At 43.7% G+C, this 16,311-nt stretch overlaps 1 protein-coding gene across 11 annotated transcripts in view; it reads left to right on the top strand.

Annotated features, from left to right (window-relative positions):
- Positions 1 to 16,013, top strand: part of ARMC3 (armadillo repeat containing 3) — a 101,515-nt gene extending 85,502 nt beyond the window's left edge. For 7 of the 11 annotated variants that reach the window (XM_019460548.2, XM_019460547.2, XM_019460546.2 and 4 more), the window contains 3 exons: positions 5,797 to 5,997; positions 8,643 to 8,805; positions 14,755 to 16,013. In XM_019460548.2, coding sequence (XP_019316093.2) covers positions 5,797 to 5,997; positions 8,643 to 8,805; positions 14,755 to 14,964 — 574 coding nt within the window. In that variant the 3' untranslated portion in view covers positions 14,965 to 16,013. Of the gene's footprint in view, positions 1 to 5,731; positions 5,998 to 6,080; positions 6,422 to 8,642; positions 8,806 to 14,754 lie in introns of those variants that run through there. The other 4 variants (XM_019460551.2, XM_019460554.2, XM_019460555.2 and 1 more) reach the window with 4 other exon arrangements.
- Positions 16,014 to 16,311: the final 298 nt, after the last annotated feature.

Below are 16,311 nucleotides of genomic sequence, written 5' to 3'. Positions count from 1 at the left end.
TCTGTTCCCAATGCTGATGAATGTTAACTCCCATGCAATTGCTCAAGCTTTGGCATCATCTTAAAATCCTTCTTCTCCTTACTCCCCTTCACTGAATGAGACTCAGCCCTATGCACTCGATGTCTTCAGTGCCTCTTAAGTCATTGTTTCCCTTCGGTTTCACCTTTACCTCCCCTCTTCAGGCCTTTGTATTATATCTCAGCACACTAACCCCCTTATTGTAAGATCCGCCTGCATTTTATTTAGCCCTCCATAAACCCATCCTCCATGCGACCACCCCCCCCCCCAAATTAACTTCCCAAACTGAAAGGCTGATCATATTACTCTGCCCAAAACAACGCTTTCCTATCATCCTCCAGATGAAGTCCAAACAGCAATTGTGTAGGCATGGCAAACGCCTGAAAAAATAAAAATAAAAAATAATAACCAAAAAAAATTTATAGATTAAATACAAATTCTTTTTTTTTTAATTTTTTTTTAATGTTTATTTATTGTTGAGACAGAGAGAGACAGAGCATGAACGGGGGAGGGTCAGAGAGAGGGAGACACAGAATCTGAAACAGGCTCCAGGCTCTGAGCTGTCAGCACAGAGCCCGACGCGGGGCTCGAACTCATGGACCGAGAGATCATGACCTGAGCCGAAGTCGGCCGCTTAACCGACTGAGCCACCCAGGCGCCCCACAAATTCTTTCAAATATCGAAGGCTTGTTGTTGAAAGGAATAGCGGTTTGACTCCCTGGCAATATGCCCCGGGGAGAATAAGTATAAACAAGTGAGGATCATTATTTCTTCTCACACCATTTCCAGTCTCCTCCTTGTCTCTGCATACTCTTGCCTCTTACTCCCCACTGAGAGATAAGCCCTGACGTGCTCCTAACATTCAGACAGGTTGTTAGCATACAGGAGAACCTACATTTGGATTCGGTCAACACTGGTCCTTGGTTTTCTCATCTCTAAAATGGAAGTGATGATTCCTTCCTCGCAGAGGTGCTGTAAGAGTAAGTGAAACAGTGTTTGTCGAGTGCCTAAACCATTGCCTGGCATACTTAAGTGATCCATATACATCCAGTCCCTTTCCCCTCCTTATTCCTGGGTCCACTGGGGGGATAGATTGGTCGTAATCGTGTTGCCCTGTTGTCTCTCTTTTGGTAAGCCCTTCTTGTCTTGTTCCTATGAGAACTTTGGACCCCGGACGATAGAGTAACACATTTTAACTCTACTCATCTGATAATGTCGTAGAGAATGTGCGATGTTAACAAAAAGTTACTGAGAGGTACTGCCGACAATGACGAGACATCTAGAACCACAAAGTGGCCAAAGTCTTGAAGAGAGGGGACAGGAAATGGGCAAACCAGTTATGTGTGTGGTGGCCCAATACAGACAGGGGAAGTATGATTTGTCTCTTTCTCCTCATGAATATTATCACCATATACCATGTAAATTAAAATCCTTAAGCGACAGTCTCTCGCTGGGTGACTAGCAACTATATTGTTCTTCTGTGCGAAGCGTTCAGCTGTTCCCTCCGTCACAGCAAAACACTAATAGGAGACGTGATTGGTTTTGCCTTTATCCAGCCGCCATCTTGATAATTTCCTAGCCTTCACTGAATCCGACAAACCTAATATGCCCTCTAAAGCTTTTCTTTATAAAGACCATTCCCCTCCCAATAAACACTTACTGTACCCATTTGTGAGTGTATCAGAAGTTCTATCTGTAGCATATTTTTGTATTCAGACCAGGTTTCATAAATATTTAAGTTGATTGCACATGAGTTTATGATACACACTTAAAAGTTTATTGCTTTCCTGTCTCTATTTTGTTTCCTTCCAGTCTGTTCACCTCTGGAGTCTTTTAGAAATTTACAACATATACTTAAACATTTCTGCCGCTCAATCTTGATCCTCATCATAACGACTTCCTAAAACATTGTTATTTTTTGAAGAATTTCCCTCAACTGCTTTTTTTTTTTAACCTTCGCTTGGCCATTTTTCCCCCTTCCTCCCAAATCTTGACTAACTGCAAAAGTCTTTCAGAAATAGATATTGTTTCTTAATCACATTTAACATCTTAATCACGCTTAAATACCTTCTCACCTTCTTTTCTTGAATTTTTTCATTCGTTCAGCAAATACTTATTGTATTAGGTATCAGGAGTTGTTCCCACATTAGAGATACAGAAGTGAACATAAACCTTTGTTTTCATAGAACTTACATCCTACTGGGGACACTGACAAATAAGAAAATAAACCACACACACACACACACACACACACACACACACGCACACACGTATGCACACATACATCCTTCTAAACCCGGAATACATTCTGTGTCCACTTTATACAATACTCTCTCCTCATCTTTTTGGAATAGACTGGGGGGAACAGGACACCCAACTGGGATAGATTTCTGGAACATCTCGAATTTCTTATTTTTACCACTCATGTGGAATTTATCGAATACTACCTGGTATTGTGATAATTTTTCATAGACCCAAATCTTCCTGCCTAAATTGAAACCCCACGTGGGCCAGCTTCATGACTTCCGTTTCTCCCAGCAGCCTTGCCTTATAACTTATATGTCCAAATAGTTGATGGAATCAAAAAGGAGCAAGTGATTAAACTTTGAAAATGTCAGTACAGAGTTTGGAGCCAGACAAATGTCTCTTTCTGTTTAGCTATCTGCCTTCTCATCCACCGATGAACATAGAAAATATCCTTATTGCTTTGGATTCCCACAGTAACTCTCTGTTTTCTGAGGTAGTTTTGCTAAAGTCTTGGTAAGAAAGGTAAAAGTTCCACTATCTTTAATCGCAAATCGGTGTTCTTTCTGAGGGTTAATTTTACGAGAGTTAATTTTGTAATTTCTTAGCACTTGTCTCCATAGTGATTTAGAAATGGAATTCATTTGGGGTGCCTGGGTGGCTCAGTCGGTTAAGCGTCCGACTTCAGCTCAGGGCATGATCTCATGGTTCATGATCTTACGGTTCGTAGGTTTGAGCCCCACATCAGGCTCACTGCTGTCAGCCTGTCCGTGCAGAGCCCGGAGCCTGCTTCAGACTCTGTGTCTCCCTCTCTCTCTCTGCCCCTCCCCTGCTTGCGCTCTGTCTCTCTCTGTCTCTCATAAATAAATAAATGTTTAAAAAAGAAGAAGAAGAAGAAGAAGAAATAAAATCCATTTAAGTATTGAAGCCCTTATTGACATACCCAGGCAGGCTTCATGGGAAAGAGGTCCAAATGAAGTACTTCTGTTTGTAGCAGCAGGAAACTACAGTTCAGAGGCTCCTGTAAATTATCCCTTTTTAATCACTCAATAGGATTGCCCTCCATGATGTGCTAAGTCCTGCGTGCTGGCTCTCGTCTGCTACGTACCAAATGATTCTCCTCTCGCACCTCAGCACACTCAGAAATACACCTGCTTTGTGTTATAGGTGCTCTGAGTCAAGCTGTCCAATCTTATAAAGCTACCCTGTAACTTTAGGAGCAGGTAAATCTAAATATGGTTTTCACCATTCTAATTGACCTTTCTCGTGGTGGCTCCCAATTTACTAAAATCTTACTATGTATGTGAAGATGTTCTATTTATTTGTCTTGCAAAAGAAGAAATGTGTTCAAAAATTTTTAAGTGTTATTTGTTTTTGAGAGAGAGTGCAAGCGTGAGAAGGGCAGAGAGAGAGAGAGAGAGAGAGAGAGAGGAAGACACAGAATCTGCAGCGGACTCCAGGCTCTGAGCTCTCAGCACAGAGCCGGACGTGGGGCTCAAACCCACAAACCATGAGATCATGACCTGAGCCAAAGTCCAACGCTTAACCAATTGAACCACCCAGGCGCCCCAAGAAAGGTATTCAGATGATAGAGCTGGAAATGTTAATTTTTGCTTAGAAATTTTATCATAATATATGGGGAGTACATTTTAGACTCTACTTAGCTGCAGTACATAGAATATTGAATTAAAAAATACAAAACGTTGGGTATTTGTGGTGATTATAGAGTTTTGTGTAATGCTCCAAAAGCAATTAATAAGATTATTTTTTGTATTTCTTCCTCCAAATGAATTAAAGAGAAAACTCACATCGCCTTTGGTTGCCCCCCCCCTTCATCCTGTACTTCGAGAAATATTTAAAGATAATTCCTGCTTCTAATTTACTGCTAGCGGAACAAAATGCAAAATAGTTGCAAAGACACAATTTAGGAGCTTCACCTGGCCGGGCCCCATTTTCTTAGCTAGGGGATGGGTGTGTGTCTGTGTGTGTCTATATATAATATATGATATATGATATGTGATATGTGATATGTGATGTGATATGTAATACATAATATGTAATATAAAATATGTAATACATAATATGTAATATATTGTCTATATATAATATATGTTATATATAATATATGTTATATATAATATATGTTATATATAATATAATATAATATAATATAATATAATATAATATAATATAATATAATTATGGCTAAGGTTTATTTTAGTAAAAGATACAATGCAGGAACAGCAGGAAAAAAATAGACGTAAGCAAAGGCTATAGAAGTTCACATGGAGGTTTCCTCGTCCCCACCTCCGGTTCTGCTAGCATAACAAGGGCTGCAATTTTCTCGTGAGGTAGCTCCACCGAAGGAAGTGCCCCTGAATCGTGGGATCTGAATTCATATCGGGAAATTCCAATTTGAGTGCCGGTGCATTTCTCGGAGGCCACAAGGAAGTGGCACAACGTGTCTCAACTGCCAAAGGCATCCACCACGTGATCTCTCTCGGGCGAAACTGTCCTTTAACAATGAAGAGGGGGAGGTAAAGACATTCCCCAGTGAAGGAACACAAAGAATTGCATTTTAAAAACTGGTTAACGGCCTCCAGGACAATCAACTGTGACCGCTGGCAATGCCTTTTCCACCGACAGGAATCCTTTGCGTCTCTGCTACACATGTTAACTAGCAAATTCTCTCGGGTTGAAACTATTAATTAAGAGTAGATTTTAATTAAGCAGTATCTTTACTGTTTATTAAGTACATTTCAGTTTTCGTAAGTGCAGAATTAAGTACATTTCTTTAGATAAACTTCAGGTAAGTCTTCGCCCCTGCATGACATGGAAATTCTGTGCTATCCGTATTTTGGTTTGCTTTTTTCCATGTTTTGGGTAATTTAAAAAAAATTTTTTTTAAAGTTTATTTACTTTTGAGAGAGAGACACACACACAGGAGTGTGAACAGGGGAGGGGCGGAGAGAGAGAGGGAGACATAGAATCCAAAGCAGGCTCCAAGCTCTGAGCTGTCAGCACCGAATCCTACGCGGGGCTCGAACTCACAAACCGTGAGATCATGACCTGAGCCGAAGTCGGACGCTTAAGGGACTGGGCCACCCAGGTACCCCCGGGGAATTTTTTCTTAAAAATGGTGATGCAAACTCTTCTTGCTGAAGGGCCCAACTGAAGCGAGAGATGATATAAGACTGGCTTCGACTCCCTGAGGAAGCAACCTATTTTCTCCCAATTCAATAAATGCTTCTTGCATACCTACTGTGCACCAGACGTCTTGCTAAGCAATTATACGGAAGACCAACGTACGATTTTCGTATGTACCAATCAGGCAGTGTTACCTTGAAAGTTAATTTCTCCTGCATAATGTAGAGGCTATAACACTCCATCACCGTCATCGAAAATTTGAAAACGGCATATGATAGGGTCATTGAGGTTTAAAATAATCTATTTCTGTGGGGTTCTTTAGATTACTCAGAGCACAGTTGGTGTGGTTCATTTTGTGACGTTGATTGCTACTGTGTACTCTCAAAGGAAAGGCCGAGGGAAAAAAGAGGAGGAAAGAGTGAAGGAGGAAGAAGAGGTTTCGACATTACCAAAATTGATGGGAGAAGGAAGCCCCGAGAAAGAATGGTATCCTCCCTTCGATCCTGACTTCCGTGTTTACGTGTATGAAGTGACCAAATCAATATTTCCCATAACCAATATTAAGGAACAGATTGAGGTCCTTGCAAGGTAAGTCAGCTGTCTCTGTCTATTCATGCACATTTTCAGTTTCTGAGGAAAAGTTTCTGATGTTAGCGGTTTGCATTTTTTAGCCAGTTTTCAGGTGACTCCGTCATAATAACTGCACCCCACCGCTGACTCTGAAGCAGAAACACAATCAATTGAAAAAACGCTCCATTTCTATTTTACGTCCTATTTCCACCAAGAATCAGAGCTAGGAGCTGGAAATTGCTTCAAGAAAAATGCTTTTGCTTTTGTCATTTTCTCCAGCGAAACCACTAAAGCCATCCTTCAATGTGATCCTAAGGAATGAATCAAGTGTGAAAATTAAATGACTCCGTAGGTAGATGGGGTGCTCACAATTTAAAGGAATCGTATTGTGAATTATTTGTAGACTCAAAAATTATGTTCTAATACAAACAACCATCACTGATTTTTATGTCCTATGTCTGATATTTTGCACTGCACGTTGCTCTAACGTGGGGGTGTGAGTGTTCTGAGGGATGGCTATTTGGGCAGGCTCAACACCCTGCAGACGTCAGTGAGGCTGCCTTCTTTTCCTTAAAAAGTTTTTTTAATGTTCATTTATTTTTGAGAGAAAGAGAGACACAGAGCAGGAGCGGGGAGGGGGCAGAGATCAAGGGAGACACAGAATCCGAGGCAGGCTCCAGGCTCCGAGCTGTCAGCACGGAGCCTGACGCGGGGCTCGAACTCACGAACTGTGAGATCGTGACCTGAGCCGAAGTCGGACGCCCAACCGACTGAGCCACCCAGGCACCCCTGATCCTGCCTTCTTAATTGGAGCATTTAGTGTGAGTCCGCTAAGAGAAACCTGAGACCTTGACGTGGTAGCTGTGAGGGGTTAGGAATCACTTCAAGTGGAGGGTGGCCTTCGCCACTGGCACCAAGAAGGAGCAGGTGAGTTAGGTGAGCAGGTGGATCCTGCAACAGCTGGGGCCTCCGCGGGAGCTTGTACCCTCTCCAAGTTGAAGTGCACTGCACTCATCAAACCTGGATGTGACAACCGCAAGAAACAACAGCCGCCAGATCATTGACTTCTCGTCAGCCAGAACCGGAAGAGAACATTTTTGGCTGCTGGCGTTTTTCGGGTGTCCTTGAGAAGTGATGACTCAAGCAGAACTCTGATCTAGCTCATTTCAGCATTTGCCAAACGTCCTCGTGCTTTGTTCCTATCGGGAATACTTTTCATCGTTCCCAAATAATTGTGGGGTTTTCGTTGTTTTTTTTTTTTTTAAACCTGAGCCCGCCCCAAGACGGGGATGCTGAGATTTGCCCCCGAGCTGTTGGTCCCCAGCATTGATCACGGTCTGCCTGGCTGGGTCGTGCGACAGCTTTCTCCCCCACCTTTCCTCCCGTTTTCGGCCGTTGTTCTTCCTCGCTTGGTTCTCTGTACAGCAAGACGAAAGTTTTTCTTAAAATGTGCAACTCTGCCTCTACTCCAAGATGCAGTATAGCCTTAGTTGACAGAGGATTTTTGTAGACGTGTTTACTGACCTCTTCAGGGAGAGCCTCCAATGAGGAGAAACCCCCGGGGCACATCCATTCCAACTCCTCACCCAACTTATTTTTCCTTCTGCCTTCTTCCTCTCTTCCTCTCACTTTAGTGTTACCTAAACGCCATCTTTCTCTAAATCAAAAAAAAATTTAATCACATATATCTATATTTTTGAGGTTATGTTTTTATTTTGAGAGAGAGAGAGAGAGAGAGCCCCACCAGGGCAGGGGTAGAGAGAGGGAGGGAGAGAGAGACAGAATCCCAAGCAGGCTCTGCGCTGTCAGCGCTCAGAGCCCAATGCAAGGCTCAAACCCATGAACTGTGGGACCGTGACCTGAGCAAAAAACCAAGAGTCAGACGCTTGACCGACTGAGCCACCCAGGCGCCCCCCAAAATAATAAAATTTAACAGGGAAAAATTAGAAAACTTGAAAATATTTGGGAATCCAAAGAAAAAATTTCCAATGTGTGCACATTATCTCTAAGTTCAAATTCGTTAAAAGAAGGACCGTGTATGTTAGCACGATGCCTTGGATTTCAGATTGAAGCATTTGTGAATATTTTTTCAAGGGCAAGATAAAGCTTTAAAACTGTGTTGAGGGGCGCCTGGGTGGCGCAGTCGGTTAAGCGTCCGACTTCAGCCAGGTCACGATCTCGCGGTCCGTGAGTTCGAGCCCCACGTCAGGCTCTGGGCTGATGGCTCGGAGCCTGGAGCCTGTTTCCGATTCTGTGTCTCCCTCTCTCTCTGCCCCTCCCCCGTTCATGCTCTGTCTCTCTCTGTCCCAAAAATAAATAAAAAAAAACGTTGAAAAAAAAAAAATTTAAAAAAAAAAAAAAAAAACTGTGTTGATAGGAACTTTGTGTGATATGATTTGTTTCTTCTTATAAATATTGCGAAGATTAGCATTCATTTCTTCCTTTGTGTTGAATGAAATTGTGAGAGTGTCACTCTCTATGTGATAGTTTGAATAGAGTGAGCCTAATGTTAACGCACTTATAGTAAGTTTAAAAAGTAAAGCAAATAAGAAAGCCAGAGGAAATGCAGCTTTGACACATACAACTGTACGTAGAGTTACACTCAAAGCATCTAAAATGGGATGTGAAACTCGATTGATTGGATCTCAATGTCATTGACACAGGTACGTGGCAGAAAAAATGGGTGGTAAAATGTCAAAGGAGAAACTCCATAATTTCAGCTGGGAACTCCATATCAGTGAGCTAAAATTTCAACTTAAATCCAACGTTGTGCCAATTGGACAGATCAAAAAAGGAATCTTCTATCATCGAGCTTTGCTTTTCAAGGTATTTGAGATATTTTGCCTCATTTGCCTTTAGGTAAAAATGTTTGTCTTTCTCATAATAGTGTGAGCCACTTGCTAACATTTAACTGGCTAATATTAATCCTGCCACCTAGATTTACTTATTTGTGTGTGTGTGTATACACGCACTTATTTTTGTGTGTGTACACACACACACACACACACACACACTCACGTATATATTTGCCAGACTACCGGAAGCATATTCATTCAATATTTATCATACACCTGCTACAGGTCAAGGGCTCTTCTAAGGTCTGGGAATATGGATCTCTTAAAGCGATAGCCCCTGCATACACACAAGGGCTAGACTTGTGGGTTCTCTGGTGATGTCAGGGAAAGCTTCAGGGGAGGAAGTGATGTGTAGCCTGAGTATTAGAGAATACATAGGATTTCATCGGGTAAAGAAGGAAGACAAGAACATTCTAAACAAAGCAAACATTTTATACAAGATGACAGGAATGAGAGTCCATGGTCGACTTGAGGAATGTAGCATAGTTGGTCTGGAAAAAGGAAAGAGGACGGGTCAGATGCAGCTAAAGGGCCGGATTATAAAGCACCATGTGAATTTGCACTTGATCCTAAAATCTGTGAGTGGCCACCGAAAGCTGTTAAGGGGAGAGCATGATTTTAAAAATACATATATAGGGGCGCCTGGGTGGCTCGGTCGGTTGAGCGTCCGACTTCGGCTCAGGTCACGATCTCGCGGTCCGTGAATTCGAGCCCCGTGTCGGGCTCTGTGCTGACGGCTCAGAGCCTGGAGCCTGTTTCAGATTCTGTGTCTCCCTCTCTCTCTGCTCCTCCCCTGTTCATGCTCTGTCTCAAAAATAAATAAACGTTAAAAAAAATTTTTTTTAAATAAAAAATAAATTAAAAACACATATATATGTATATATATGTATATACGTACAGAGAGATTTAAGAGCGAAACGGAAAGCAATTGGCGTCTGCCAAGGTGCGGTGTGAGGGACTGCATGAGAAGAACAAGATTTTCAGGCTCTGGGCAGGGCAACCGTTAATGTTGGCATCGTTCACTGAGGGGGACACGAGAGGAGGGTCAGGTTCAAGAAAGAGGGGGTAATTTTTTTTTCCTCCACTGTATCAAGCGTCTGGAATATAATAAGAGCTGCAAAAATGGTTTCTGAACTGTAGACTGAATGTATACAATTCCTACTTCCTCCCAAATACCTACAAACCTCTTTACATCCATGTGTATCTTGCCTCCAGTTCCAAGCTAATTCTATATATAATTGGAGTGCCAAATTTCCCTAGTTTCTTTTTTTCCTTAAGTTTTATTTATTTTGAGAGAGAGAGAGAGCAAGGGAGAGCGTGAGAGGGAGGGGCAGAGAGAATGGGAGAGGGAGAACCCAAGCGGGCTCCACTCCATCAGTGTAGAGCCCAACTTGGGGCTTGAACCCACAAACTGTGAGATCATGACCCAAGCCAAAACCGAGAGAGAACGGGACACTTAACCAACGGAGCTCCCCTTGTGCTCCCCAATCTTCCTTATTTTCTTGGGTTTCTTGCTCTAGCAAATTCTTCTCTTCTGCCTTGAATCTTTTTCTCTCTCTGTTTCTCCTTTAAAATCTAAACTTAAGTCTACAATATTTAAAGAGGAAATATAAATCTTTTCTCGTAATAACTACAACTATTCCTGTAGCTCCTATCATCATGACCACCATCATTTTGAGCTACATGACAGACACTTGATTAATGCAATTGTGAAAACTCTGAGAAATACCAAAAGTCGAAATTACTATCCTTGTTTGAAAGACAAGAAAACTGAACTGAGAGGGGATTTACCCAAGGTCAGCGAGAGGCACAGCTCAACTCTGAACCCGTGTCGATCTGAATCAAACCTACCATATTTTTTCTATCTAGATAATTCTCAGTCTTGGTCAAAATTCAGAGTCATCTCGGTACCTTGTCCCTCTTTGGCTCACCTCGTTCTTCTCCTTCAGGCCACTGCGGTCTCTCGCCTTGGCTCCCTCTCAGGAAGAACCACAGGAATCTATTGTCTGTCTTACTTGGTATGTCAAAGACTTTGTCACTCGTCCTTCTTATTCCCTGACAGCACTCTTCTTGAGTAACTTTTGTTCTCTCTCTCCACCTCATCTCAGTCTCCTCTGGTGACCTCTTTCCTCCAACGCTATTTTAAGTTTTGGGGTCCCCGCGACGTTCCGACACAGACTCTTCTCCCTTCTCACTCTATGTGCTTCATATGGTGAGGTCATGCTCTCACGTGGCCTTAAATACTAACTAAATGCCGCGGGTGTCCAGATTCTTCCCTCTGTCCCACAAACCTCTCCTGATCCCACATCCGTGTGCCTGTTTACCCTCCAGGCTGCACCTGAGTGTCTCACAGGCACTGTATTAGTGTGATCATCTGCTCAAACAAAATACCGTACATTGGGGGGCCTAACCAATAAATAGTTATTTCTCACGATAATGGAGGCTGAGAAGTCTCAGCTCAAGGTGAGAACGGAGCCAGCGTCTGGTGAGGACCCTCTTCCTGGTTTCCAGTGGCCACTTCCTTCCTTTGCCCTCACAGGATGGACGGACCGGGGGCTCTGGTCCCTTCCTCCTCCTACAAGCCCTCCCAATACCATCACACTGGGGGTCAAGGCTTCAACAAATGAGTTGGGGCGGAGGAGACGTAAACATTCAGTCCGTAGCATTATGCCAAACCGGATCCATTACCCTCACACCTCGGTTGAGTCATCCAATTCATTATCCTGATCTTTCCCACCACTGACATCCCAACCACTGATAAATACCCACTGATAAAATCTCTTACCCTCTACCTCCGTAAATCATTCACTCCTCTGAATACTCTTCATCTCCTCCATTTTCTTCCAGTTTGTTGCCTCCTTTTTGGTTTCGCTTTCCCACCCCTAGGCGCCTAGAGAAATCATCCATGGACCTTAGAATTCGCTCACTAACTTCCCTCATCCTCTTGACCCCATCCTTCCTCTCCCCTGCCTCGCCAGTCCACCCTGGGCCAGTCTGATGGCTTGCCCTTTCCACGGTGCCGCCCAGGCTGTGGAACAGGACAGTGGGGGGACGCCACAGCCACCTCAGGGTGCCCAACTCAGGTGGACATTCAGGTGTCACCCTTTTCCATCTCCTGGTCACAGGCTTTTCTCTTTTTTTCCTCAGCAGCTGTGCCCCACATCTGTCTTTCCTCCTACTAACACTTTTCATTGTTTCCCACCTCACAAAGAAAATCCAGACTTTCAGATGAGAACTCATTCAGCTCAGTGGGAGGCAGCGTCACCCTGAGGTTAGGACTCAGACTCTGGAGACCGATCCCCTGCCTTCCATGTTAGGTCACCACTTACTGTGACCTCCTTGGGGAAAATTATCTGACCTTGGTTTTACTCTCCATAAAATGGGAAATGCAATAGTATCTATTTCACAGGATCATTGTGATGATTTAAAGTGCCTTGCCATGGAGTTTAAGAGGTCAGTAACCATTATTTTGGAAAGCATGTTTATTTTTGGCTCTCTACCCCGCAAGACAGTGTGTAAGATGATTCTGGTACCAATTCCAATGGGGGAGGGGTGGCGGGGATCGGGGTGGGCAGTTTCTATACATTCAGGTAATCCTCTGACCTCAGCTGGGTCAGTTCAACTCGATTCTGACACTACCTGCCTGGAGATGATGTCAGATCCCACAGGTGAAGGGCTCAGCCCTACAAGACTGTCCCCTCCCGGCCACACACGTTTCAAGCCACCAGTCACAAGCCCAGGTTGTCATCTGTGCCTCTGAGCAACAGATCGGAGGTTCCCCTGGACACAGCCCCCTCAGGGTTGATTAATTTGTTAGAGCGGCTCCCAGAACTCAGACACCTTTTCCTGACTTGATCGGCAGTTTGTTAGAAAAGGATGTAACTCAGGAACAGCCAGATGGACGAATTGCATGAAGAATGGTATAGGGGTTGGGGCGCCTGGGTGGCTCAGTCGGTTGAGCATCCGACTTCGGCTCAGGTCATGATCTCGCAGTTCGTGGGTTCGAGCCCTGCGTCGGGCTCTGTGCTGACAGCTCGGAGCCTGGAGCCTGCTTCGGCTTCTGTGTCTCCCTCTCTCTCTGCCCCTCCCCCGCTCATGCTCTGTCTCTCTCTGTCTCAAAAATAAATAAAAACATTAAAAAAAAATTTAAAAAAGGAATGGTATGGGGAGAGGGCTTGGAGCCTCCGTGTCCCCTCCAGGCACACCACTCTCCCCGAATCTCCATGTGGTCACCAACCCGGCCCTTCTCCAGAACCTCTCCTTTTGGATTTTTATAGAGGCTTCATTACATAGTCATGATTGATGAAGTCATTGGCCACCGGGGACTGATTCAACCTGCAACCCCCTCCCCTCCCCAGAGGTCAGGAGGTGGAGCTGAAAGTTCTAACCCTCCAGTCGCAAGATTGGTTCGCCTGCCAAACCATCCCCACCCTTGGGGGTGGTCCAAAAGCCACCTCATTAAGAAAAGACACTTATGGCGCTCATCACTTAGGAAATCCCAAGGGTTTAGGAGTTCTGTGCGGAAACGGACGAAGACCAAACGTGTATTTCGTATCATAAATGACAATACCACGGGAGTGGCCATACATTTGGATACTGTTACGTGAGAGTTGACTGTTTACCAGGCAGGCTCAGCCTAGATAGGAGGTACGGCCTGAAAAATGACGACCATGTCTTAATCGTCTTGGTCCACCCAAGACTGCCTGGTGCCATCACGACACAGTACGTAATCAGTAAGTCACATGAATATATAAACAGGTGATTAAAACAACGCGATTCCTGCCTCCTCTGGCTAGGAGCATTTATTGAGCACCTGCTCTGTGCGGGGCTCACAGCCCTAAGCACTTGATACGTTTTAATCCACTTCATCCTTATAACCTGCTAAGCAGGAGGCTCTACGGTTATCCTCATTTCCCAGACGAAGAAACGGAGGCACAGAGAGGCTGAGCCCTTTGTTTGCGGTGACAGCAGCCAGGGAGCGGCTGAGCCGAAATTCAAACCCAGGCAAGTCTGAGCCAGCTCTCTCAATCCATCATGATGTGGCAAAGAAGTTTCCAGATTATTATTTTTTAACGTTTTGCTTATTAATTTGAGAGAGACAGAGAGAGAGATGGAGAGTGTGAGCAGGGGAGGAGCAGAGAGAGAGGGAGACACAGAATCTGAAACAGGCTCCAGGCTCTGAGCTGTCAGCACAGGATCCAACGTGGGGCTCGTACCCACCTTACGGTGAGATCGTGACCTGGTCAAGAATCGGATGCTTCACCGACTGAGTCACCCGGGCGCCCCCAGTTTCCAGATTATTTTGAAGGTACTTTGTAAATAACCTCAAAACCAGGACCGAACTGAAGAGACCACTTCCAAGGAACATTACACAACTCAGGAAGTGGCAGCAGGCAGCCCCAGCAGAGCAGGACCGTCCCCGGCCAACCAGCTCCTCCTGCTCACGGCACGATTTCCATCGCACAGAACAAATCGGCAAGAAATAGGTTCCCACCAATTTGATCCCTCCATTCAATCCCACTGCATATCACACCCCCAGAGCAGCCTAGAAGCATGGAAAGATTGATAGATGCACTAGTGTTGAAAACCTGCGGAATAGCTTTTCTCCAATGACGTTATCAATCTTGTCCTGATACAATGCCGTGTAACTGCCTGAAAAATGTCACTTCCCAGCAGGACCTACACAGAGATTTTTGAGGCTACAGGATCTCGAGGAAGAAGGGAACTTGTCACATTTTATTGGTTCCTATCACAATATTCCACGTGTTTTTTGGTTTTTTTCTTCCAGCCTCCTTTCTAAGCACTTCTTTGCAAGAGTCGTAGATTTCCCCTTCAACAAGATGGGTCTTAGAGCTCAGGATTTTTTTTCTCCCCTCCTCTCCCTCCTCACTTTTGGTCGATCTTGTGTTTTCTCCCACAGGCTCTGGCTGATAAAATTGGCATCGGCTGCTCTCTGGTTCGTGGGGAGTATGGCAGAGCTTGGAATGAAGTTCAGTTGATGAATGAATCTCGTAAGGGACTGATCGGGGCTCTCCCTCCTCCTGAGGTCTACATAGTTGACCTCATGTTCCATCCAGGCGGGCTGATGAAGTTAAGGAGTAGAGAGGCAGATCTTTACAGATACCTCTAAACGATCAAATGACCAAACGGGGGTTCACGGGAGAGAAGTTCATTAGATACGCTTTCTCTGAAGTTCACCAATTGGTTTTATTTCTTTAAATAAAAGTATGAGAAATGTTCTTTCTGTCTGCGTAGAAATGAGGACACTGGGATTGAACTTGGTTGTGTTTCTGATTTCAGTCTCTTGGCAAGAGTTCAGTCTGATTGGATCATTTTATGCTCCCTGGCCCTCATGTAAAGTTTATTATTGTCAAAATTAATCCTCTCCACTGTTTCCTAAGGAGCCTCTGTGCCCTTTGGGAATCACGTGTAAAACCACCCAGCTGCTGTTCCCGGGACAATACCGTGGCCTCATGACTGTCATTCTTCATGCCCAGAATGCTTCAGGGACACTTGGCTAAATACACTCAATGGTATTCAATGTCTTCTGTCACCTTGTCCCACTTTTGTAAAGTAGGATTATTGATAGTTCGAACATTTCTAGATTGATTTTAGTACTACGAATTCCTTTCTAAAAATTTGTGTTCGTATTTTTTAAAGTGTATTTCTGTCAATAACACCATTTAATATCCTTCACTGACCCAAAAATCTTTCTCAAACCTGTTCCCGTGAACTGTTTGTCTTCTGTCCTGTCTTGGATTACTTGAAACTATACCTCCAGTTCAAAACAATTCTGATTTCCTTTTACACGTTTTAATGCTGGGTCACGAAAAGAGTATTTTAAATGTATTTAGCTTAAAAATTCTTTCTTTAGAAACTTTTAAATGTAGAAATCGAGTAAATCTTTGTCAGAAATTGTGTTTTCGGTATTCAGAACAAAATGGGGAACAGACACACATTTCAAATGACGAATAAAAACTAGTAATGGGATGACTCTCATCAAATATATATATCTTAGTCTGGCTTTGAGTCTCAAGTTTATTGTAACCGTTTTACTCGAAGGTTTTTAAAAGTCAGCTTGATTTTAGAAGTGAAGGCTGAGATGATTCTGTATGAACCGATGTGTAACTTCAAAGAATTTGTATTTCCTTATTTCAGAATAAAGCTCTTTATATCAAATGGTGGGGCAATTACATTTATCATGCAATTTCATGAACTGAAGCATAGATTATAGGATGCAAACCCGTCTAAGCATTTTCAAGTCTGTTTTGATCCAGAACGCATTTAAAGTGGATTACAGAGATATGTAAGATGTAACAGGGTAAAAATAAATGAAAAACAGGCCTAAGTGTCGGAAAGAAAGTTCACCAGGGCCAGGAATAAGCTTAGAATTCAAACGCATCCATGAAAATCCCATGCATTTGTTAGCAGTGGGTGAAAATTTGACGCTAAGCTCTCCGGCAGACAATGCAGAGGG

The sequence above is a fragment of the Panthera pardus genome, unplaced genomic scaffold (genome assembly GCF_024362965.1).
Source record: "Panthera pardus isolate Hobbes unplaced genomic scaffold, ASM2436296v1 HiC_scaffold_6, whole genome shotgun sequence".
Lineage (NCBI taxonomy): Eukaryota > Metazoa > Chordata > Mammalia > Carnivora > Felidae > Panthera > Panthera pardus.
This window is presented reverse-complemented; position numbering and strand designations above follow the sequence as displayed.